The sequence below is a fragment of the Seriola lalandi genome, unplaced genomic scaffold, assembly GCF_002814215.2.
Source record: "Seriola lalandi dorsalis isolate HSWRI2012SDOR001 ecotype SW California unplaced genomic scaffold, Sedor1 jcf7180002054409, whole genome shotgun sequence".
NCBI lineage: Eukaryota > Metazoa > Chordata > Actinopteri > Carangiformes > Carangidae > Seriola > Seriola lalandi.
Genome location: NW_019524962.1, coordinates 103733 through 130268, shown reverse-complemented (window position 1 = coordinate 130268; position 26536 = coordinate 103733). Strand labels below are relative to the sequence as shown.

At 40.3% G+C, this 26536-nt stretch overlaps 1 protein-coding gene across 1 annotated transcript in view; it reads left to right on the top strand.

The window, feature by feature from the left end:
• The window catches only part of abcc9 (ATP-binding cassette, sub-family C (CFTR/MRP), member 9), a 50940-nt gene extending 25049 nt beyond the window's left edge, over nucleotides 1–25891 (top strand). The window contains exons 20-41 of the mRNA XM_087175040.1: nucleotides 1370–1471; nucleotides 1582–1666; nucleotides 1772–1852; nucleotides 2814–2951; nucleotides 3069–3194; nucleotides 3296–3395; nucleotides 3616–3689; nucleotides 4140–4352; nucleotides 4486–4640; nucleotides 5093–5162; nucleotides 5269–5426; nucleotides 5659–5751; nucleotides 6859–6961; nucleotides 7273–7386; nucleotides 7774–7894; nucleotides 10109–10239; nucleotides 11762–11840; nucleotides 15892–16000; nucleotides 18261–18364; nucleotides 18481–18614; nucleotides 18759–18821; nucleotides 20619–25891. Of these exons, the coding sequence (XP_087031166.1) occupies nucleotides 1370–1471; nucleotides 1582–1666; nucleotides 1772–1852; nucleotides 2814–2951; nucleotides 3069–3194; nucleotides 3296–3395; nucleotides 3616–3689; nucleotides 4140–4352; nucleotides 4486–4640; nucleotides 5093–5162; nucleotides 5269–5426; nucleotides 5659–5751; nucleotides 6859–6961; nucleotides 7273–7386; nucleotides 7774–7894; nucleotides 10109–10239; nucleotides 11762–11840; nucleotides 15892–16000; nucleotides 18261–18364; nucleotides 18481–18614; nucleotides 18759–18821; nucleotides 20619–20756 (2491 nt within the window). The 3' untranslated portion in view covers nucleotides 20757–25891. The remainder of the gene's footprint in view (nucleotides 1–1369; nucleotides 1472–1581; nucleotides 1667–1771; nucleotides 1853–2813; nucleotides 2952–3068; nucleotides 3195–3295; nucleotides 3396–3615; nucleotides 3690–4139; nucleotides 4353–4485; nucleotides 4641–5092; nucleotides 5163–5268; nucleotides 5427–5658; nucleotides 5752–6858; nucleotides 6962–7272; nucleotides 7387–7773; nucleotides 7895–10108; nucleotides 10240–11761; nucleotides 11841–15891; nucleotides 16001–18260; nucleotides 18365–18480; nucleotides 18615–18758; nucleotides 18822–20618) is intronic.
• The last annotated feature ends 645 nt before the right edge of the window (nucleotides 25892–26536 follow it).

The following is a 26536-nucleotide window of genomic DNA, read 5'->3' as shown; positions in this document are numbered from 1 at the left end:
AGGAAATTCTGGATTAAACCTGATAGAGACAAAATCTTCCAAGTATCCAACTAGTTTTTGAGGGGAGGAGCTAAAAAATCTCAGAAGGGCTGTTCTCAGATCAGGCTCCCAGCAGCGTGCTACAGTTGTTGTTGTTGTTGTTGTTGTTGTTGTTGTTGTTGTCCTTCTGGATGTTTTTATTTGTGTTTGTGTTGCTGTAGCTGGTGTTATTGTTGGTGCTGTTGTTGATGATTTGCAGCTCATCCTTAACCTTGATCCATGATCCATATTTATCTCCCATATCTGACAAAGTATTTTTCATTTTGCTGTGTGGAGTTTGACAGCTTTTTTTGGGGGGGGGATTTTTGGGTGCCGCTTTCATAAAGCTGATTGGAACAGGAGAATTGATCTGATAGTAGCTTTGCTCCTGAAAAGTTCTTTGGCTCAATGTTGAGCAAAAAACTCAGGACTCCTTATATATTTAGGGATGCAGATGAATTGTGGAAATGCTAAAACATAAAATAGATGTGATGAAAAAGTATTAAAACCTGCATGAAGAGCAAACAGATATAGCACCTAAAAACTGCTTGTATTGCACTCAGAGAGCTCAGACGTTCAACAGCGTTCAAGCCAGTGTCAAACAACATACAACAGAAAAATTAATTTCTAGTCAATGAACCGCATTGCATGGGTTCCTCCCTGGCTCATGATCCATCCCTCCACCAAGTTCGGTGTAAATCAGTTCAGTACTTTCTGTGTGATCCTGCTGACAAACAAACAGACATGGATTACAACATTACTTCCTCTGCTGGACGTAATATAGACCACCTGTTTAACAACATATACAGTATGTGGTGCTAGAAAGTTTTTGGTCTTGAAAGTACAAATCTTTCTTCAATTGATTGTAAAATCTCATTCACATTTACATTTTGATGTGTTTAATTGAAGTGTATCTTTCTCCATACAGTCACACCAGTTGTGTCTTAATGCATCTCCAGCATCGCAATATCTTTATCTCTTTTCTAATCTTGTTATCCTACTTAAAAGTCATTTAATGAACCCCTGCTTAGGAAAACCTAATCAAAAAATCTGATCATGCTAATGATATATTTGTGTAATTATTTTATATAATCATAGAAATATATGTTTGTAAGTTCTAGTTTAAAAAAGGGAACATTAAACCTGTGAAAATTTAAATTAAAGGATTCTTCAAAAATTCAGTTGTTAAGCTTTTGCCACAAGACAAAGTAAGTATCACTGTCAGGAATCAACGGTAGATACGGTGAAGAGAACGGTATAGATCAGTACTCCTGCTCTGTAGCTTTATGAAGACAGGACTTGTAGTTCTTACGTTGGTATCTGTTTGCCTCCTTTCCCATGATGCATCCAGCAAGAACAGATACTCCGTGGCCTACGCTACCCAGAAGTCCTGGCTGCTCAACGCTACAGTGGAGGAAAACATCACGTTCGGCAGCCCCTTCAGTAAACAGAGGTAAAAAAAAACCCAGCACACAACTACAGCCAATTTCAGAAATGCCTCAATATTCATGTCAGTGCTTCATGATTCCTCTGAGATCATGGTGGTTATTTTGTGTTTCCAAGGTACAAAGCCGTGATTGACGCCTGCTCTCTGCAGCCAGACATTGACCTGTTGCCCTTTGGAGACCAAACCGAGATTGGAGAGAGGGTATACAAGTGAACGTCTGAATATTATATTAGAACAAACACTTATTATTTTTTTTTTACTAACTTTTGGTTCTGTACTGGTGTTTTTTTCTCTCTACATTTTTAGGGCATCAACCTGAGTGGAGGTCAGAGACAGAGAATCTGTGTGGCCAGAGCTCTCTACCAGAACACCAACATCGTCTTCTTGGTGAGCTAAGCTTTATTACACTCACGGCACATCCAGTAGAAAGGCTGGGATGCATCCTCAGCGATGTTTCCGGGGGTCTTCGAGTGTCTCCCTGTGAGAACAACTTTATTATTTTGTCACTACCATGATCACCTGCTTGGTGGAATTGGAGATGACCGTGTCTGGCCAGAGTGTCATTGAGGCGATGTACTCAGGAAACATTAACTGCTTGTGTCGCAGATCTTTGCCGTGAGGTGTGTCTCTCTCCGGACCTTTTAGAAATGTACAAAAGATTTGAGATAACGTTTCTCTCTAATGCTTTTACAACAACTTACATTATGTTTTTTGAATTAGATAAATGTCCACACTTTCCTTACTGGACTGGATACATGTGGTACACGTTGGCCGTTGGGATGAGGAGGTGTCTGTTTCTTACTCACTTCTCTTTCCACTGTGATGTCATGTGTTTATCTTTCTTAGTGGTTGCGTAATTTCCTGTTGCCCTCACACGTTTTAATTGGTTGTCCATCAGTGGCATTCTTTTACACACGCATCACACTGTGTAATGTCTAGACTGGTAAAAAAGTTTAATGTAAAATAAGGAGGGAATGTTTTCTTTTGTGAAAGTGCAGCTGCTTGTGTTTTCCATATGTGATCTCCAGACCGGAGTACATACGTCATACACTGTCATCAAATAATCATAACACAATCTCTATTAACACTCTATACAACACACAGATGACAGGTTCGTCCATCTATCTGAATCCTACAGGATTTTCTCTTTGCTTCTCTAGAAAACGTAACAAGCTTCACTGTCAGGATCACACCTCACTAAATGATGTGATAGTCCAAAAATGTGTCTAATTTACTTTGGATTGAAACCGTTATAATTACACTCATCAGTACATCACTATTTTAGACACCTGCTCTAAAACTCTCCTGATTTCTTTATATCCGTCTCTCTCTCTCTCGTATCCGACAGGATGATCCGTTCTCTGCGTTGGACATCCACCTCAGCGATCACCTGATGCAGGAAGGAATCCTCAAGTTTCTGCAGGACGATAAACGGACTGTGGTCCTGGTCACCCATAAACTGCAGTACCTGATTCACGCAGACTGGGTAAGAGCCTCAGACTGATGCAACAGTTCCCAAAGTTAGTAGTCAGTCCGTGACCATCTATCGCGTGTTATTTTAATGTTCTCTGTGTGTTTGTTTTGTTGTGTGTGTCTTGCACAGATCATAGCCATGAAAGATGGCTCCATCCTGAGGGAGGGAACCCTGAAAGACATTCAGACTCATGACGTGGAGCTTTATGATCACTGGAAAACCCTGATGAACAGACACGACCAGGAGCTGGAGAAGGTAAAGTGATACAGTTTCACCTGAGGATACAAATAACTGCATCTCCTCCAAATCCGCCGACATTAGACGACAAATCTGTTGACATGTGTCTGTGTTTCTAGGACATACAGCAGGACAGTCAAACAACACTGGAGAGGAAAACCCTGAGGAGAGCTTTCTACTCCAGAGAGGCCAAGAACCAAATAGATGATGAGGATGAAGGTGCTTTTTAATGTTGTTCAAGTGTCTTTAATTGTTGTCTTTAATGCACAAAACATGATCAAGGCTTCGTGTCTCTGTTTCAGTTTAGTTGCCTCAAAACTCTCAAAACACTTTTGTCCTTCTGTTTTATCAACCTGTGTGTTGGTAGTTGATGAAAAGCTGAAATAGAAAAGTGTTTGTTTGAATTGCTTTGTTGTTTTTGTGATATCCATCCCATCAGAGGAAGAAGTGGAGGAGGAAGATGACGACAACTTGTCGACGACCACCAACAGACGATCAAAAATCCCATGGAAGGTAACGCGTCTATGCAGCTGCACACATGAAAGTGTCATTCTCTACAAAGGAAACAGCTGACTGAGCTGGTCAGTTGCACAAGTTTCCTCAGATGTTCCTTTACTTTCGTCCGCCATGTTTCTTCATATGTGACATCAACAACTCTAGCACCAAAATTTTCACCAGCTTTCCAAGTTATTCCGACTTGCCTGAACAAGAGTCAAAATTCATAAATATAAAATAAAAATTGTAAAAGCCAATTAAATCTTTATATTTTAGGAGTTAAAACTTTTTTTTTTGGCACATCAATAGTTAGCTTTTTGTATAATTAAGTAATTAATCATTGCAATGTTAGCAGTGACATCTACATCCAGAACAGCTCTGCCTCTAAAAATATTTTGTAGAAGTAAAACTGAGATCTGCCATCCATCCATCTATCCATTCGTGATAATGGCCGCTCCTTTATCTCAGGTGTGCTGGTGTTACATGTCCTCCGGTGGTTTCTTCATGGTCTTCCTAATGGTGTCCTGTAAACTCCTCAAACACTCCGTCATTGTTGCCATTGACTACTGGCTGGCTCTCTGGACGTCCTCCAAAACCAATCAAAGTATGTCCGGTGAACCGTCGTATGGAACCGGCCTGGCCAACAGCAGTAACACCACCCAGGGTTTCTCGGAGGCCGAGGTACACAACGACTACATCCTGATAAGTTTACACATATAAAATGGAATACAACAAAAAAAATAAATAAATAAAAGATAAATGCAATTAAATGAGAAGTAATACAAACGTGTGTGTGTGTGTGTGTGACCCACAGAAGGACGCCTACTATCTGCCAGTGTTCATCATCCTGTGTGCAGCTGGTATCACTTTGTGCCTCATCACCTCTCTCACCGTGGAGTTTCTGGGTCTTTCTGCAGCCACCAACCTGCATCACAACCTGCTCAACAAGATCATCCACGCCCCCATCAGGTGCACTTACTAACACACACACACACACACACACACACACACACTCACACACTAACGGACCGTAACAAGTTCAGCCTGGAGGGTGGCTACAGGCTCAGTGTGGATCTGCTGTGTTGCATCTAAAATGCTGAATCTGCTTTATGAGAAGTTGTTCATTGTGTCCATGTTTATATCAGCTCCTGATGCTCTGACTGGCTCAGTATTAGTAGTGTTAAGTAGAGTACCTGCACAATAGTGGTGACTTTAACGTCTTGTGTTGAAATTGTTGACTTAGACAGAGGACGAATAGACAGGAAAGCAGAATATCACGCACAGGTCTTGTCTCCAAGGAAACACCTGTGAGGGGTGGCTCAGAAAGTGGGTTACATAACCCTCAAGTGTCTTAAAAGAAAACATCCTAAATGTTCGCTTTTGATGTTATTTGATGCTTTATTTATTACCTCGCTGCTCAGGTTCTTTGACATCACTCCCCTGGGACAGATCCTCAACAGATTCTCAGCTGACACCAACATCATTGACCAGGTAAATGGATGAATAAAGATCATCCACATGGATAGACTGAGGACTTGTTGTGTTGCAGTTTTGCTTCGGTTCCAAACCAAACATGATGCACTCTTCTGTGTTTTAGCATATTCCTCCCACGCTGGAGTCTTTGACGAGATCCACGTTACTCTGCTTGTCGGCCATCGGGGTCATATCTGTCATCACTCCGCTCTTTCTGATCGCCTTGGTTCCCCTGACGATCGCCTTCTACTTCATCCAGAAGTACTTCCGGGTGGCCTCCAAGTGAGTCCATGGTGCAGGATTTGTATTTAAACAAATCAGGGAACAGCAAACTTTTTGGGAATTATAGCTGTAACCTATAAACTGTTTATATATATTTTTCGTCTGTATAAACCTAAAATAATGAAGACATTGGATATAAACTCATGTATAAATTGTGAATTCTGTCTCTCTCTCTCTCTCTCTGTCTCTCTCTCTCTCTCTCGCTGTCTCTCTCTCTCTCTCTCTCTCTCAGGGACCTCCAGGACCTTGATGACTCCACACAGCTTCCTCTGCTCTGCCACTTCTCTGAGACTGCAGAGGGTCTCACCACAATAAGAGCATTCAGGTACAGCTGAAACTACTGCTTTATTGATACCAGTGTTACAAGTGTACAATCTGAATAAAATAAATAATATTCCTGACAGCTACTGAGGGAATTTCAGAGACGAACAGTCAGTGACACATACTGACGGTGAATGGGAGACTGAGGTTGTAACAGTTTATGCTTGTGGGTCTGGGTGGGCGGGGCTGAGGGCGGTGACTGCTTGTTGTGACATCACAAAGTTACAGAAGTCCTGACGGCTGGTTTTAGGGTTCAGTTTCTGAATACAGGCTGTGTGTATATCTCTGTGGACTGAGCGCTTTGATGCTTTCACAGTATTAATATAGAACCTAGAGCTGCTTTATAATCAAACAACACATGGACATCTACCTTTAGACTATATGGCGCTTTAAGTTTTATATATATTTGTAAGGGTTAGTAATTGTAATAATATTATAATGACGTTAGAAGTAGTTGTAATAGTAGCTGTAGCTCTTAGAGAGCCAGTAGTTGTGGTTTTACTTTTAACTGCAGTGACAGAAACATTAGCTCCAGCTCATGTTGTAGTATCTCCTTGTATTTCTGTCTTCACCCTCTTTCCCATCGTCGGTATAATCCAACATTAAACAGCTCTCACGCTTTTCTTCTCCTCTCTTCCCTGAGGACTTCCTCTTCCTCACACACACACACACACACACACACACACACACACAAATAGACTCGCATACACACACACACACACACACACACACACACACACACACACACACACACACAGAAACAGTGAATCTGGTGCTGAGACAGATTCTTGGCAATCATGGGATGGTTCCCATTATCATTATCCACTGGTCTCCCTCCAAACCGAGTCTGGTTTAGATGGCAGCGACTCTCTGAGCTCAGACGATGATAAAACATTGAGATTCAACAGGAGAAATACTTAATTCCATTAGTTCAAAGTTTGTTTATTATTAGACTTTTTTTTAATTTCCTCTTTACCCTTTTATTCTTATTTTACATGTCAGTTAGAAATCAAGGCCAAGAACAGGTGAAACCAACAAGATGTTATTTAGGTGAAAATCTTCATAAAATAATTTTGTGTGTCTAATGTTTTTAATCAAATGTGTGTTTCAGACATGAGGCTCGTTTTAAACAGCGGATGCTGGAGCTGACGGACACCAATAACACAGCTTATCTGTTTCTGTCCGCGGCCAACCGCTGGCTGGAGGTCCGCACGGTGAGAAACTAGTTTTTGAAAATCCTCTCAGAGGACCGTTCACTGGTTTTCTCACAGGTACGGCAGAGACATATAATCTTCACATATCAGTGGCCAAAGAAGTAGTAAATGAATGTAAACTATTAAGGAAGGATGATGTAAAGCTCGTTCATGCTCTTGCAGTTCTTTGTTTTTGCTTTTATTCCACTTCTCAAACCCCAATTTCCCGACATGTGATCAGCCTTTTACATAAGTGCAGCTCTCTGTGAATTTAGATTTTGTTGTATGTTCTTTGAGTGAACATGTCTTCCTTTTTTCCCCTCTTTGTGCAGGACTACCTTGGAGCAGTGATAGTGCTGACGGCAGCCGGAGCCTCCATATTGAGTTTGAAGTTTGATGTGCCCTCCGTGGGCCTGGTGGGCCTCGGACTCACCTACGCCCTCACTGTGAGTTTTCACGTCTAATGCTCAGTCACACTTTTCAGTCTGCCCATCCACTACAGCACCTGACCACTGTGCTGCAAGTTTACTGCACATAACTTCATCTCACTGCATCACAACCCACTAAATGGACCTCTCTATGGATTCTCTTAATCTGTTTTCTTAGACAGATGGTATTTTATGAAAAGCTCAGTCTGATGCATTATAAGATGCTCTGGGAATCTCTTATTGTCGTAACAGCAAATACAAAACCAAACCTTTTCATAATATAAATTTAGATTTAAGTTGTCTTGTCATATTATTATAGGTCACACAATATTAGACTGTTAATTAATTAATTAATTAATTTCTATGTCGATAGAAACCAGCTCACTCGACCCCCCCTTTGTGCAGGTCACCAACTACCTGAACTGGGTCGTGAGGAACCTGGCGGATCTGGAGGTCCAGATGTCGGCTGTGAAGAAGGTCAACAGCTTCCTCAGCACAGAGTCCGAGAACTACGAGGGATCTATGGGTAACTGAGTTCTTGTTGTCAAGCCGACACGGCACTGTTCACCAAAACAGATCACGTGTAACTGGCCTTTAAATCTGGATGACGTTTCAGACAAACACAGTCCAACGTAGATACTTTTGGAGATACTTTTTTAATCTGCTGAAACCACAAAAACCTTTTGTAAGCAATCAAGACCAAAAAACTTTAAAAAACTTAATTCTACAAATAATTTAAATTACACTCGATCTAAATGTGGGTTTGTTTTCCAAGCACAAAGAAATGAACACAATGACCCCATCTAATGATAAACCAGCTCGTGTTGTAACTCTACGCTATGTGGTTGTGGTGTCAATGAGTTTGTGTGTGTGTGTGTGTGTGTGTGTGTGTGTGTGTAAAACCTTTGTAACAGTTTCATCTTCAGTCCAGAAGCTGTGTGTTGGGTTTATGGGATGTGCTGTTGCCATGGTGAAATACAAATGCTGCAGGAATCTTTTTCCTGGCAGCACAGAGAACAAAACATAGAGATGTTTCATTATTTAACTCTCATTTCATTAGAACAGTGCCATAGAGATCACTGATATCTCACCAAGCCAAATCAAATCCGACCAGAACCGAACCATTTGAATTGAACAAAAAAGGAAAACGCTTCAGTGAGTTTGAGCAAGACAGGGCAGCTATTTCGGGTAGTAAAAACAATTCCTGAGCTTGAAAGATTGGCTGGAAGAAACCAACGAGGTGAAGGAGTGAAAAGAAAAAGATATCAGAAAAGGATAAAAGTGGATTTAAGGATAGGGTTTATTTCTCTCATTGGCCTTTCCTCTGAACCTTTACAGTAAACGACCGGTGAAACCATAAAACGTTCCCAAAACCCCTGAGTGACAAGAGGACAGAGAGATTTTTCCTCTCTGACATCATGGAAGCTTCCAGCTAATTGATAAAAGTATAAAATCCTCCAAAGTTAGGGAGGAACAGATTAAACATAGCCTGCAGCAGAGCCCTGCCATTTTTGTTATCTGTGTGATTTATTTATTTTAGTGTAGTAACATCAATAATGTTCCACGTGAGCTCCACATAACAGGGAGAACTTGTCTGTCTTAAACAGTTGTACTGTATAGAGTTTTGTTAAGTCTTAGAAAATGACCCAAGTGACGTCATTTGATTGTTTAATCTTGGGGATTACAACATTTTAATGGAAAGTCTATGGAGTTAGGAAGACATTGGTGTTTTTCCAGTCCAGCAAACCACACTATTGAAGTGCATTATGGGAAGTGTAGGATCCAGAGTTTTTGGCGCTTGATGCACACTAGGGGTTAAAGGGTTCAGTACGCTTCAAACGAAGCAGTTTTATGACGTGTCTTATGTGTTCTGCATGCTCACGTTCAAAAGCCACGTTTCCATGGACCTGCTCGATGTGCAACGTGAATTTACGAAAACAAAAACGAGTAATGGAAAAATGTGAATTCAGAGAAAATAAAAAACAAAGCAATATTTTGCAAAGGTGAAATCGAAAGAAACGGGATTTAAATCACATAACATCCAAAACCTATTATCTCTCGAAAACCCCTGATAACGGCTACTGCGGTGGATGAAATCTTCCCAACAACTAGCAGATGCTGGAAATCCATCACCACGTTTTAATTGGAACGATTTCGCGAGAATAGAAAAACCCAGCTTTATTCACACAACATGACTCAGTGGAAACGCAGATCATTCTCAACTTATATTTTGCACAAAACAAGTTGCCATTTAGTGAAAATGGGGGTGTGGGGGTATTAGCCATCGCTATCATAAAGTTGTTATTTCCTTTTGTTCTTTTCTGAAAAAATAACTATTGTAAGGGAATGCAACTTTACAAATGAAGAGTATAAAAATAATGATAAAAACCTAATGTCACTCATCGTTGCCAAAGTAAATCTGTTAGCTGTGATGTAGCTTTTAGTCCAGCCCCATGCTGAAGTGTGCAGGCATCATGGTTTACAGTATAAAACTATGTAAATGTATAGTTGTGATGTCAGTCGGGAATTTGAGCTGTTTTTTAATAGGGAAACTCCACCACTGTTTATCTGCGGTGTTATGACTTGGACCATATGGTCTATACACTCCTGTTTACACTGTAACATATACAACTGGCAGGCAGTTAGTGGTCTGTTTTTTGTTGCACTGTTCAGGGTTAAGCAAGAGTTAACAAAGAGAGAAGTAACCCCCCCCCCTGCCTCTGTGTTTCTCTCCCTCCAGACACCTCTCAGGTGCCTGAGAACTGGCCCCAGGACGGTGAGATAAAGATCCAGGACCTGTGTGTGCGCTACGATCCCATGCTCAAACCAGTGCTCAAACACGTCAACGCCTACATCAAACCGGGCCAGAAGGTAATTACCACGATGCTGTGAAGAGAGCGGAGCAGGGCTGCAGCGATCAGTGTGGTACAGCGAAACAGTCACAGATGTGACGGCTTATTATTGATTGTATATGACTGGAAGTGTCTAATTAATTATGGCCAATAGATGTGTGACACTGAGAAAAATGTCACAGCCACAACTATCATTAAACTAACAGTACTGTATTATAATCTATAGGGTAACACGTAATTCACACACTGTCGCTAAGAAACAAGGACCTCACATCACAGTGAAACGCCAAAGCAGTGACGTGTGTCTATAGGCGCAGAGAGATGATCTCAAGATCCAGAGGGAGGTAATGACAAAAGATCAACAGCAGGATGATTAAAGGGAGGGGAGCTGTTGAATATCGAAGTTGAATAATTTCATTTCATTGGCAGCCTCCATTAAACTGCGAACCAACAATAGAAAAGATGTAAGTGGAGTGTCTCTCACTGGTTGAACATGTTTATGTCTCATTAAAGTGAAAGACTCTTCAGATGCTCTCCTGTCTGCCAGTGGAGTTTAAATAATCTCTTGCTAAAAGTGCATCACTGTTTGTTCAGTAAGTCAGTCAGCGTAGGAATATTGTTGTTGTAACAACGGTTGAACGCTTCCAGCTCCTGAGACGGGGGTTTGTCAAAGTGCTTGATTTACTTTACTTATTTAATCCTGTTCCTGCCCTGAAGCTGTGTCTCTCAAACTCTTTCACACCAAGGACCCTAAACGGACACAAATTAGACCCCAGACCCCCGTCTGACCAGATGTCTGTTTTTAGATGTTTTATTTCAGAGAGTGTTTGAAACCCACGACCAAAATAGTGACACACTCTGCCACTGTGATACTTGTGGATGGAAATATAGTGAAAAATACACAGGGACGTAGTGCCACAATGAGTTCCCGCCATCATTCGCTGCCGTTGGCAACATGTTGAATCTCACCCCAACTCTCATTTCTGAGTCTATGTCGAGGCCTCCTAACAGTTTTATGTGTCCCGAGGGCAATATAGCCCAGACACGCTGCAGAGGAAACTCATTTCAGCCGCTTGTATCCACGATCTCATTCTCACAGGTCGTTCTTACCAACACAGTGAAGTGTGTTTCCACTGTCCTGCAACACTGTGCCTCTAAAGCTCACAGAACATGTAGATGTGAACTGTTTTTATTTAATCTTTTGTACTTATAGAAATGTTTCCCATGAGGGTTTTTTAATTCTAATGGAGTGTCTCCATTAGAATAAAATAAACGTCTCTCATCACTTGTTTTTTCATAGTTAATATGATTTAAATGAACAGTTACAGTCTAATTTGAGAAGGCTGTGAGTTTCTCTTACATGAGGATATTTCCTTTGAAGTCACAGCCACATGCCTCCATTAAACTGCGAACTGACACTGAACTGACCAAACTGCGTCCACACACAGCATGTACCTGCCGCTCTGTTATCACACAGGTGTCTCATGTCTCACCGCAGTGTCACAGCGAGCCTTGTTGACCGCCTCTCTCCTTCCTGTTAGGTGGGAATCTGCGGTCGCACAGGCAGCGGGAAGTCCTCTCTGTCCTTGGCCTTTTTCAACATGGTGGATATTTTCGAAGGTGAGTTTGTCTCCTGTCACACTGTTAACACACAGAGAGAGGGAGAGGTTGTTTTTTTTTTTTTTCTACCTCCTTCATCTTTGTTTCAGCTTCTATTCCTGCAGTCTCTCTCATCTCTCCTTGTCTTGTCTTGGCGTCTCTCACTGGTTGAACATGTTTATGTCTCATTAAAATGAAACACTCTTCAGATACTCTCCTGTCTGTTTGCCGAAGGATTTCCCTCCGACTTGTTTTCTTGAGCACCTCTTGACCCTGAGGTCCTGCTCCACTCAGAAAACAACACAACACTGTTGGTCCCTTATTTTGGTTTTCTGTTGTCATGTTCTTTCTTGGCCCTTTCCTCTGATCTACTGACAAATATAGTCTTGTTAGACAGGAGGATACTTCCACCTTCTAAAATGATTTAATAGATCATAACATGATAGCTAAAGAACCGTTACAAGTGTCTTTCAATACGCTTTATTTTTCCCTGCAGGCTTGCGTCGGTGTTTAGTTTTAAAGAGTGACACTGAGCTCTTATTTGGGGCGCAGCTCTGTGGAGAAATATTTTTGTGAGTGGGTCCCTGTTTGATTTGTGTCGTCTCTTGCCGCGTTTTCTGTCCGAACCCGAACTGAGTCTTAAGAGAGAAGTAACCAAGCCCGACCCAAAAACCCGACACGGTTGGTGTCACACAGTTGTTACCATGGTGACAGCCTACCTGTTGATCCTGATTACGCACGTGTGGGCACCTTGTGAATGAACCCGAACATCAAAAGTGTGGATTAATCCGCCTCGGAAAATACTCCCCAACAAATGCACCATTTCCAGGAGGAAATAAAATAAAACTATTGATAAATATCTACAATTATTATTAGAAATATCAACCTCTATAAAGAAGTTGAGGTGATTTAAGTGCAGAGACAAAATAAACACAGATAACATGTTGGTTTTAGGTCGTCATGTCATAAACATCCACCATCCAGCCGGTATTATAGTAGAGTGTGTTTATGCTGGAGAAAATGTTTATTTAAGGTCTTTAAAACACTTGTGCAGGTCTAAGTGAGATCTAAAGGTTTTTTGTCCAAACCTGTTGGGTCCCGTTGCTATGCACCATCTATTGTGGACTATGATGCACATGCACATGCACTTGCAATGCAATACATATCCCCGCTGCTGGTTTCATGTTATTCTCCTGAAGGACAATTGGTGGTGGTAACACACATAGAGTTTTGGAGTAACACTGAATATAAACATAAAACCTTTAAACTTTATTGTCTTACGTGTGAGAGACAGCAGATCATCAGAGAAAAGCTTGACTTCCATTAACCTAAGCAATTGCATAATTCAGATTTTCAGCCATTTCACAAAGAGAACTAACATGATTCATAATTAAAACCTGATTTAATCAACATTATTCCTCACAGTTTTGTCTGTATTGCCTCAACAAAAGACGTCATGGGCTCACGACCGAACAGAAGAGGAAACAGACGTCTAACTCTGGTGGTTTTTCCTTTACATCTCAGCTTGCCTAAGCAAACAAAAAGAAAAAATTACTATATTGTGTATATTTAAACTTAAAGTATTGACAAGTTTAATTTAGTATCGACTTCAGTTGTTTTAACGTCTTCAGGGAGCAGGGGGGGAGTTGAGGAATTAGCAGGGAGGGGAATTCTGGGAAAACTGTTCTTTTATATTTAGAAGCACTTGAACTAACAGTACAGATTGGATAAGACAGAATTATTTACAGCAGTTATACTCAGGTATCATGATGGATCTAACGATGCTTTGTATTGTTTATTCCTGCTGCGTTTATCACTTTTAACTCTGAACATAATCACCCCTTTAGTTTACAGTTCCTTTCTAACGTCTGAGGCACTAATCACAAACCTTTTACACGACCACACTGTGTAAATCTGATCCCTCTGAGTTCCTCTTACTCACTGTGGCCCATTCATCTAAAGTGTTTAGTTTTTCGCCTATAAATCAAGAAACATTCAACTGAAATGTTTATTCCTCAGTGGCGACGCTGTGAGTGGCATTAGTGCCCTGAAGTCGCTTTTAAATGATCTGTACTCATTAAACTGCTACAACTGCTTTAGACATGTGGGATAAAGACGAAACAAACCTTCTCACAGCTGCATACCCTCACTCATTAGATGATAAGAACGAGAAGACAGACAATAACATCTATCAGTCTACTACTGTGGTTCAGGATTCCCCTGGGGGGGGGGGGTTGCAAGATAATAAATAGAAAATAATAAGAACAAAAAAAACAATTTCTGCTGCACAAATTGTTTACTTTTTCTGACTTTTCACTGAACTTTTCTTTTTTTTTTTATTGTGAAATACTTCAACGTTTTACGTCATCAAACCTCTAAAAGCCTCAAAGCAGTCTGAAAAAAGGGAGCATCACTGTTCAATGGAGCTGCTCTTAAATGTGTAAATGACAGATATCTGACATATGACAAATCTGACAAAGGAGACGTAGGTTTTCTTATTGTCAACAAATCCCATGAAAAAAACAAAAAAGCTACTAACAAATATTGTGTGTGTATCCAAAGCCTGATCCAGTTCTTCTTTATTCACACTAACTGTTAAAAACACATCAGGGCCACTCTGGCTACATCGTTAGTTTTACAATGCATCTCTTTCACTACGTCTACTCCTGGCGTCCACACGACTCGGAGACTTTTGGAAAACGCTGCTGGAGCCGTTTTAGTTTGAAAACTGTGAGGACGACGTCGTCTGGACGAGGCCAAACCGATACCTTTGGAAACGATGACGTAGACACAGACGGTCGCCTCCTGATTGGATCTTATCGGCCTCGACTACAAGCGGTGAAAGCAACATGGATAATGAGCTACAAGCGTTACTTTGCTAGCAGCTGTTGTGCAGTTAAATTCTGCATTTTAACACGCTGAACTAATCAACTGCAGAGTAGACGATCTGCTTCCTGTTTACACCGGCTCACACATGCCCAGACTTTTTTTGAGATCTTTTTGGTTTTAAAACTTAAATGAAAACATATTAGTGTTGACGTATTACACTGTTCCACACACACTGTTGTTTATTTTGACTCAGTCCCACACACACTGTCCTGCTCACTAGAACACCAAATGTGGATTAAACCGCCACTGAAAATATTCCCCAATAAATACACCACGTCTTGTTTGTTTGCCTAAAAAACAGGAGGGAATAAATAAGTAATTAAATTAAAGTTTAGTTTAAGTTATGAATAATCTACAAATATTATAAATATCAACCTTGATGTGACTTAAGTGCGGAGACAAAATGAACACAGATAATATGTGGTTGTTTTGGCTACCAGTAAAACACCACGGGAGGTAAATTAGACGTTCTGCGTCATCTCGTCGTCTCTTAAACATCCACCAACCAGCTTGTATTATAGTAGTGTGTGTTTATGTCAGAGAAAATGTTTATTCAGCCGTTCCTCCTTCAGGTTCTTTTTAAACACTCGTGCAGGTCCAAGTGAGAATATGAAGGTTCATTTTGTTCTTTTAAAGAGGACCTGGAGTAGACTCTTCTATCACAGAAGTAAGATAAGGGTATAAAGAACAAGACTTGGCCCATTTACTCCCAGTCATCTTCAGGCTTTGGATCATATTTCTTAAAATTTCGTTTTTATTTATTGGATTTTGAAAGCAACTCGTAATTGTATCGTTGTGTTTGTACTCTGGACGATAAGGACAGCTTCTAGACAGATTATCCAGACGAGGATGTGATTACACAGTCACTTTTTCCATTCACACACACACACACACACACACACACACACACACACACACACACACACACACACACACACACACACAGCTGGACAGATATTTCATTTAACTGTAAATTAAGGCATTTGTTTTAGCAGCGTTTCCTTATAAAGCAGTGAAATAAAACTGGAGCAGCACGTTGGCGATAGCTCTCCTGACTGAACCCACAGGAACATTTGTCATAAACAGAACAGAAAATATTTATTCAAGATTCAAGCTAAAAATGTGCTGTTTGCAGGGGGTTATTGATCAGTTATTACACACAGTACGTTTTCTTATTTTCCAGGGAAGATCGTCATCGACGGGATCGACATCTGTAAACTTCCTCTGCAGACTCTGAGGTCGCGACTATCCATCATCCTCCAGGATCCTGTGTTGTTTAGTGGATCAATAAGGTAAACAAACAAACACACACACACACACACACAGGCAAAAAACTGCACATATTAAAGTGGCATTTTATTGTCAATCAGGATATGCCACACCCGTCAGGTGGAGGAATAATCTTGGTCATTAACACACATTTAAACACATTTGTGGACAGATTTTTAAGAGACAGAAACCCTCTGTGTGTGTGTGTGTGTGTGTGTGTGTGTGTGTGTGTGTGTGTATAGAAAAAGTATTAGATCTTTAATTTACTAATGAAAAATGGAAGCAAAAACAAAAGTGTTGCATTTATATTTTTGTTCAGTGCAGAAAGTAAAACGTAAGTAAACTGACGTCAGGACTTTGGTTCTCCAAAGACACCACAGCTGGGTCTCACACTCGTCTTTAGGAAAGATGCAGAAAAAACACGACAATTAGCTCTTTGTCAGAAAGATAAAGACAAATTTTTAAAAAAACTAGTAGTGGCATGTCAGATAAAGAAAAATCCAAACCGCAGCAACAAGTGAAAATAAGTCACAGAGAAAAAGAGAAACATTTGTCACATGACGACACACAGTCCCAGCTGTGGGGTTAGTGGTTGAACACACAGTGGGAATCTGGCTGAGACCTAATCTGACTTTTGTCACAGACGTCATGGACTGAGGAGGTCGTCGGAGGGATGAAGGACCCTGTGTTGTCTTCTGCCTCCTCCTCCTCTGTCGTTCACACTCACAACCTCCGTGTGTTTGTGTTACTGGACGATACAGTGACTCTGTGTTTGTTATAAAAGACAAAGAGCATGTGCTATTTGTTTGGACAGATACGCCGCTCCAGATAATTATGTGTGTGTGAGAGTGTGAGAGCGTGCGTGTCTTGTTTATGTGAACGTAAGCCAGGGGGTGAATGGTCGACAGTAACTGTTTCGCACTGTTATCTTGGATGTAGCCGTTATGTTCTGACACTGTTTGACTCGCTCTGACTCTGCCACACACACATTCAGTAATAAAACTCGGCAGATTTGTCACATTGTGATTATTCCTGCAGTTATTTCTCGAAGCCTCACCGAGGGAGCCAGAGTTAGAGATGTCATAAACTGGAATTAATTAACGATCACATCATTAACCGCTCTGTATGACAAAGAGATACATGTGCACGTGAGGAGAAAACTATACGGGGTCATTTATTCATTTTCATTTATTCGAATATTTCATCTATTTTTGCTCAATATTTTCCCAGTTCACCATGTCAGTGTCTTGTCTCTTAGATATTCAGGACACGATGTCTCAAAACTTCCTCCAGCTCAACAAAAATAAATCAAAATTGTTTAATTTGGTTTGTTTTCAAATCACTCTTGGCATCTCGTCTGCAGCGATCGACCCTGCAGCCAGAAACTCTGACGGCAAACAAGTGACTGGAACTGAATCATGTTTCCCCCTAAATCTCTTGAAATATGAGGCATTTCCTCTGAATTATTGATCAAGTAAAGGTTGTTTGTATTTTAGTTGCTTCCCGTTTTGATTAGTGTTGCCAAGAAAATAATTTCTCAGCTGCAGCTTGTTCAAAATGTAACTGCTAGATTCATGCAGAATTAATTATGATATTTTGTTGATCTCATTCAAAACGCACTCAGCTGAAAATACATTCAGTAGTTTTATTTAAATTAATCAGATGACTCAGTTGAGCATCACCAAGGCAAACAGCACATTTACATTGTGTTACAGTATATTAGCATATATATATATGATATGAGCAATTTACACACTCGCTCTGACGTTACCAACACGTTCCCTGCTCTTGCTGGGGACAATCAAGAAACACTTGAATCAAATCAGGAGAGACTTCACATTCTGAGCCGATGATACACCTTTATTGCCATGTGGAACACAATAAAGTGAGAGATGTGAGTCTTTGGTGATTAGACCCCGTTGTGATGTCGTCATGTGTGAAAAGGGGGTGGAGGAACTGGCCTTTACAGCACAAATGTCACTGGGCGTCCATGTTTGATTCTGTGCAAGAGGCAGAGCTCCAGTGGATCTCTAGTGTATTTGCTCAGTCGTAAGGTTCGTGCTCTGAAATCTGAAAAGTTAGTGTAAACAATCAGGGAGGAATAAATTAAAAGGAGGCTCAAGCTCTGATATCGCTCTGAAAATACATGAGTCACACTTCGACACTGTTAACTTTATTTCTGTGTTTATACGGCGGCTGAGAGCACACGCACCTGCTCAGCATCCTCTGACACCGTCATCACACTCACATACAGCCGGTGTAAATTGTGTCGTCTTGTTGCAGGTTTAATCTCGACCCAGAGAGGACGTGCACCGACGATCGGCTCTGGGAGGCGCTAGAGATCGCCCAGCTGAAGAACATGGTGAAGGCGCTGCCTGGAGGACTAGGTGCTGTAATACACGTCGTCAGCTAAAGAGGATGCATTGGTTAGCATGAAGAGTCAATTAGTAATTTAATAGTACTGTTTAATCATACGTCTGCTGTTTATTGTGTTTGTGTGCAGACGCGGTCGTGACAGAAGGCGGCGAGAACTTCAGTGTCGGTCAGAGGCAGCTCTTCTGTTTGGCCAGAGCTTTTGTCAGAAAGAGCAGCATCCTCATCATGGATGAAGCCACAGCATCTATAGACATGGCCACGGTGTGTGTATGTGTGTGTGTGTGTGTGTGTGTGTGTGTGTGTGTGTGTGTGTGTGTGTGCGCGTGCGTGTGTGTGTGTGTTATATCAGTTAATTATTACCTTTTTAAATAATGTTAATACTCTTTTTGTTCTCTTTCCTTGCAGGAGAATATCTTACAGAAAGTCGTGATGACTGCGTTCGCAGACAGAACAGTCGTGACGATCGCAGTAAGTCCTTCACTCTCTTCTCCCGTTGATTTTTCTTTTTATTAAAAATGTAACAAAGCGGATAAAAACTCTGACTTTTATTTAGAGTAGACTAAGATCAAATCCCAGTCCTGCAGCTGCCTGCGGTTCTAGGTTTGTTCAGTGCTGATAGATGCAGATATACGGCTCTCTGGCTTTGAGCTCTATGTGCATCTATCACATCACGCTCTCTTTGAGGAAGCCTTATGCATCCTTCTCCTGAATCTTTTCCTTGTATGTTTTCTTACTAACTATTTTTCCATATGTAACGCAGTTAATCTTCCAAATGCACTTAAATGTAAAGTCAGTCCTCTTGGCCACTTCTTTCACGTATCTGCTTTCCTTTTTTCTGACCTTTGTGATACTATCTTGTCCCGTTTGTCTGCTCTTCCTCCCATCCACCTTCTTTTTCTACCCTCTGTGATCATTTCTCTTCCTGTCATCCACCTTTTCTACTTCTCCATCTTCCTCTTCTTTTCTCTTTGCATGCACTTTCTTCTTTTCCATCTTCTCTTTTCTTTTACTTTTATTTTTATCCCACTTTCTTTTGTATTTTCTTTGCATTTCTTTCTGTCCTTCTCATCTCCTCTCCTCCATGATTTCTTCTACCCTTCCCTCTCGTCCTCCTCTCTGTGCCTTCGTCCCGCCGCCAGCACCGTGTGTCCTCTATCTTGGACGCCGAGCAGGTGTTGGTCTTCTCCTCGGGGATCATGGTGGAAAATGACTCGGGTCCCAACCTGCTAGCACAGGAGGAGAGCCTCTTCGGTGTGCTAGTGAGGACTCACAAGTAGACCCGGACCAGCACGGACCGCTTTTGGCTCAGCTGGTCTCTTTTCCGTCTTTTCTCTTCTTTCCATTTTTCCACCTGTTTCTGTTTTTCTTTTCTGCTTCTCCTGGCTGAGTCAGAGCTGGAGTCCGAGTCTGAGTCTGGGTCTGCTGACGCCTTACTGCCACTGACAGCCTGGTTGGTACCGAAACAAAGATACTGCATGCTCCATTACAGATATTTCATATACATGCAGTGCAGTCGGACCTGCAGTGTTGTGACATCATTTATTGTGTTTTATTAAATTTAACATCAGAGCATGTCAGACTATAGGTTTGTGTTTCTGCAACATCTGAACAACCATGAAGATTTGGCAAATTAAACAATATATAGATAAATATACAGAGACAAGTATATGATGTGGTCCAGCTAGCCACAACAGTCATTGGCTTATCACAGGGATAGACCTTAATATTTAACAAAAAACAAACAATGAGAGGGGTTTTTAAACATTTTTAATTCTGTTAAAGATAATTTTTATTTTTAATTTTTTCCACCCTCATAGAGGATTAAAAGAACAACAGCAGTTTTCACACGTGACAGAACAATAACAAAGAGTCGTCCTGTCGTTTCTTGTGTTTACGTTTGGTTTCTCTAAAAGGTTTTGGACCCGGGGAAAGTTCCTGTGGTAGAAACACAAACTAATGTTTAAACTAGTGACATAACATATTATGATGAAGCAGAAATCATTACATGATCTCGCCTTGATGAAGCGAGAGTTAAGACGACTCAGATCTGATGTGAATTGGAAACATGAGCCTCCACATTAGACCAGTTTTCTCACAAGTGTCAACTAATTAATCAAAAGAGCTAATTGGCTGGTTTGAGGCTAAATCACTGGACCAAAACATGTTGGAAAAATAATTGTATGAATACGTGGCATGATGCGTTTCAGTAATCGTCTTTACCATTTTTCCACAACCTGACGGTGTTTGTGTTCTGTGTGTCTCCAGCACCGAGTCCACACCATCCTAACAGCTGATCTGGTCATCGTGATGAAGCGGGGGAACATTTTGGAGTACGACAAACCCGAGACTCTTCTGGAGCAGGAGGACGGGATGTTTGCTTCGTTCGTCAGAGCTGACATGTAGAGGCGCACAGATCAGCGTTCATTCAGATCAGTTGGTTGATCTACTCCTTTATTTTTCCTTTTTTTACTTTGAGCTGGACCGACCTCTGTGACACCGAAACTCTCCAGCGAAGCCGATAATACACTGTTTCTTTAACGAGAAGCTTCTCTGTGTTCTCAGTGCATCCAGAGACACCATCAGTCACCAGCTGCTGTGTTTGATACAGTTGAATTCTGCCTTTTTGAGACACACGCCATTTATTTATACAACCGATCAACTGACCATCGAGTCCATCAATTGGTTTTTCCAATTTTCACAATGATGCTGTAGGAATTTCGCAAAAGCACAGATCAGCAACATTTAAGCAACCAGTGTTAAGAGTGTAAAGGTCAAAAAATAGATAAAAATAAATATTTCTGTTAAATTATGATGCTAATGACTAATGAAACGTACCCTGCGAGTGGCAGCTGGTCACCAACATCGTTAAACGTAGATATTTGGTTGAATGCAGGTTGTGACGTCAGGTGACCAAAACTCAAGGTCAGGACAGTGTTTATTTGATGTAGAATATTTGGTTGGTTTTTAAGTAGGTTAGTAGCCAAAATCCAACGTCTTCCAAGCGTCTCGTGCCAGCGTCATCTGGACGTATAAAATTACTGACATTCTGGTCGTGAGCGAAACCAAACGTCTGCTAAACGTCACAATGGAATTAGTCAAAGCTGCATTTTGTTGTCAACCCGATTTTCATTTTCAACCAAAATTTAAGGTCCGTCCGACATTAGAGTCGTTAGAGTCCAACGTCTTTCTGAAGTTACATTGACGTCCGGTGCCTGTTGAGAAACTACAAGATCATATCGACAATAACAGACACGATTTGAAGGGTTGGCCGTTTTCTCACTCGCCTCTCGTGCTGCCAGGCCATGCAAAGAATTTGGATGTTTGCTTTTTGTCCAGGTTTTAAATTTTCCACCATCAGCCCAATACAATAGCCTCTATTGTACAATAGCCTCTATTGTACAGTAGCCTCTATTGTATTGGGCTGATGGTGATGAAATGAAATTGAAGCATGGAAAACTCCTTCCAACCTCTATCTCTGTGCTTTGATTCACAGCAGCAAAGACATTGTCTCTGTAAAGACGCGCTGCGGTTGAATTTTGTAAATGCTGTTAGCATCCAAATGAAATTCCATTTACTTCCATTGCGCTGGTGGTTGTGGAGATACAGAAACAGATACCAGAAAACCTGGACAAATAAAACCAAAACTCTCTGCATAAACAGGTACCGCTAAAGGTCGGTGAGGAATTTTTATTTTTCATTTGTTCAGTTACGTCTTTTTAATGATGTTGCTCTTTAACCGTGAGGTCGCACTGTGCACATCAGTTCACATACTTACAGTATTTTCAGTCTTTCTCATTGTCAACATATCACATGAAAGACTGAACCAATAATCAATACCAACAGGCAGACTAATATTCAACCATTCACTTAACATATTTATTTCTGAGCTGGTTTAAAGATTTACATCTTCAGTCGGAACCAATGGACTCGAGGTTGAGAGCTACAGACTAAAATCTGCTGGTTTTGTCTTTTTCAGGGGGATTTTGTGAACAATAAGAAGAATAATAAAGAAATAATGGGTTTGATGGTTGATTTGATTTTTACAGTGTAAATTGCTGAATTTAAAATCTCACTGTATCTGAGTTGAATAGTTTTGGATTGAGCTGAACTATCAGGTCCTGCAAGGATCTTTTTATATTGATAGAATTTTAAAAGTCTTTAATTATCTTGTGTAAGAAAAAAAAAAAAAAAAAACTAAACATTTGTTACCTTCTTTTAGATTATGCCGCACTTGTATCAGTGTATACTCTTTATCACTTGTATTATGCAATAATGAGGAACGGAGGAAGTTGTTTTTTTTAAAATGCTTTTTAAATAATGATTGAATGTGTCATGTGCCAGTGTTTGTGCGCTGCATGCATCAATGCACTGTGCAACTCTCGCTGTAAAGGATTTTAAACCTGAATATTTTAAAAGTCTGATGCCGCATTCACATGACGTCAGGAGTTTGGGGGAAAGGACAGGATGACATATCTTTGCTCCAACTTGAAGCCAAATCCGTTGTAAGGTCGATGAACCCGGCGGTTTGTGTTTCATCAACCGAAGCCTTCCTCTTCTGAACAAGTTTGACAAAGGGATTCTTGCTTCGGTGGATTTGCTGCCGTCTTTTCCGCCTGTTTTGGATCATTTCCTGCAACCAACGAGGAGACATCAGACCTCACAAAGTGCTCCTCCAACTTGGGATTTCCACCACAAGACTGACTTTTACGTCTTTCCCCAGTTGGACGTCAGCAGCAGCCAAAACTGCCACAATCAGAAAACGAAGGGAGTGTCACATCTTTGCAAACTTTGGTGGAGAGAAGGCGAAAGTTTACCAGAAACAAAAAGAAACTTTTCATGTTTACACAGGAGAAATGGTTGATTTAAGACCAAATCTATGTTTCCTTATTGAGTAGTATTTCTGAGAAAGCACATTTCTGTTCCAAAATAAATCAGGACTAGTTATGAAAGAATTTGAAACAAGTAAAAACTGATTATATTTTTGGCAGACGATTTCAAAAGCGGATTTGTAAAAGTTGGGATTTTGTTTCTGGTATACTACGGCCTATGTTTTCCTGACACTTGGTTCTATCAGTTGTATTTCTATGCCGACACTAGTACAAACACTGTAGGGTGTCACGGCTCGGTCCGAAGCCGGTGGACCCGCTGTCTGTCTGCGGTCATGCTTTGCTGAACATATTATCCTCTGGGACAATAGACACCAAAACACGAGCTCCCATCACATTGAGAGATGTTGAATAATTTAATGATTTAAACGGCTGCAGGTAAAATAAAAGGTGCTGCTCATAGCGACAACCTTGTTTTTTAGCCTCTTTTAGCTTCTTGTTTTGTTTTTTCCAGTCCACAAACTCTGCTGTCATCAGCCTCATGGAGGGCTGAGCAGCTGAAGAGGCAGATGTTTCTCTGAGCTCAAAGCAGAGTGAACATTAATCAGCCAAACATGAAACACAACCCAGAATGATGCTGAAGATGTAGATGTGTCATTTGTGGAGATAAAGTCAAAAAATTACCTTTTAAAAAGTCCCTATGTTTTTGTTTTGGCTCAAGAGTCTTTGAGCTAAAATATCATTGGAGTCAATCGGAGAGTCGATGAGCTCTTAAATAGTGACATCATGTGAAAGTCGACACGTTCGTCTGCGTTTAAATGTATAAAATATCTGAGAAGTGAAATCAAAGGAAGCCAAAATATACAAATAATGCAGCTTTAACACAACATCTTAACAAGCGCTAAAGTGCGGGGTGATGCTGCAGTGCTCCATGGGACAGTTGTCAGGGCTTTTACTTCCATAACTAGCTTTTAGGATTTTAGGATTATAATTACATGACCCTCACAAACAGAAAGATAGAAGTGACTATTCCTTTATTTCCGATTCATGTTTATTCGTTATCTGGTGGAGAGCCAACAACGTGTTAGCTTAGCTTAGCATAAAGACTGGAAACAGGGTGAAAACAGCCACATGTGGTGTTTAAGACGCACGAAAATCAAAGTTATGAAAACAACACTTGCCTTTGTTTTGTGGGAGGTTATTAGCCAGACTATTATGTAATAATATCATATTCCAGTTCATGTTTTTATAAGGATCCATCAGTCAATTTATTAGTTTACAATTCTCTCTTTATTTTTGCATTAGAAACCAGTTTGTGCTTCTACTGAGGCAAATTTACACACAACTGCCAACATAGGTTTTTCTAGAATCACTGGTTCCGTCTCTCTGGGAGTGGTGCTATTGTCCCTTTGTATTATTGTGTATTGATTATACTTTGCTTTTTAAATGAGATTGTGAAATCACTTTGTACTGTACAGACTGAATGCCAAAAAGATTCTTTTGCCACAATTTCAACATCTTCTTCTTTTTTTGTTTTTTACTGAGGCTCTCAGATGTGTCATCTCAACATGTTGCCACTTCAGTTTTGCAGCTGGGTGGTTTTTCCATTCTTACACAACTGCTTTAGTCTCATGTAGAGCTGATACGTCCACGTCTGATTTATTGATCATGAGCGTGGAAGCTATAGCTGCAGTTTGTTTTTCCTTCTCTCATTTTTGTGGCTCAAACTAAAACCTTTAACTCCGGACTCATCCTCAAACATCTGCCTCTCTCTGCGTCTTCCTCTTCACTGTTATTTTTTCTTGGTTTTTTTTTTTCTTCTTTTTTATCTTTTGTCTCTGCAGTTGCTCCAAGTTCTGCTTCTCCATCTTCTCCTCTCTTAATGACAGACTGTTCTTCCTCTTCTTTGATCCTGATTCAGCCGCCATTTTTTTTTCTGCCCCTTGGCTACGAGTTAGATTCATAAATCTTTTTTGTTTAGTTTAGTGTGTGTGTGTGTGTGTGTGTGTGTGTGTGTGGGTGCGTGCGTGCGTGTGTGTGTGTGCACGTGCGTGTGTGTGTGCGTCCACCAGTCAGTACCTTCAGACTGCTGCCTTGTAAATTCTTCATTTCACACCGAAGCATATTTGTCTTTGAGAGGACGTCAGGGCAAATTATGAGACAATACACACAAAGGAGAAAAGCGGAAAGACAAATTATTTTCTTTTCTAGAGTTTTAAGAAACTTGATGAAAAAGCAGGACGTATGTTTCTGTGTCGAAAAGTGTTAATATTTCTGCAAAGCAGCTGCGTGTTTTCTCTTAAATCTTAAGTGGAAAAAACTAATTTCAGATATTTTTATCATCTCCTGTTTCAATTTTAGTTTGGGGGAAACAAACAAATGTAAAGTGTCATTTTTTCATATCAGTGGAAATGAGGGTGAATTTCCACTTTGGCGCGAACACTATCAGAGCTATGCAGACACTTTTCTCTCTTCTCTTGAATGCACATTTGACTGTTAGCAAAATGAAAATATCATTTCCACACGCACAGGTCAAGTTGAGGTCTTTTTTTTTTTTTTTTAAATAAATCAAAAGTATGTAAATGTACATTCTGTATGTAGTCGCCTGTGTATCCAAGGATTTCTAAACATATAGCAAAGTATTATTATGTGTGCCTCATTTTTCTTTTTTTTTACATTTGAAATAATGATAATAAAATGGTTCTGAGTGAAGTGAAGCTTTCTCTGTCCTGACCTCCGACACACCAGCTGACACACAATATGTTGCTAAATGGCGCCACTTGCTGATTAAGTCACAAATTGCTAAATATTATTTCAATTCAGAATAAAAAAAAGTCCAAAAGACAGTCAAAGTCAATAAATGTGTAAGTTTTGAATAAATATTTCATCATATGTACAAGTAAAACTATGTTATGATCAGTTTCGAAAGATGTGGTTTATTTTTGTATTTTATATAATTACTCAGATGAAAAACAGAAATTTTAGCATAAACACATAAAAGGTTTAGAGTCTTATCTTACCTGTACACTGCTGATGGAAAAATGATAGAAAACATCCACCATATTCCAGTTTTTATTGAAACGTAAGCAGTTCAGACCCCAGTAAATAACATCAAATGGCACAAAAATAAACAGTAAATGTGAAAAAAACAAAAAAAAAGTTAAGGTCACCGAAAACTGAACCGGACAGATGCTAAAGCAAAGCAAACTACAGGTGCAACACATTCATGGGAAACATTTCTCATTGTATAAAATGGTCGGTTCACCTGGAGACCATTTCTGTATCTTTTGTAATTTATAAATGATTCGTCTCTTTTTGCTTTAAAACTGAGAGAAAGAAGAAGAACAGACTTATTGT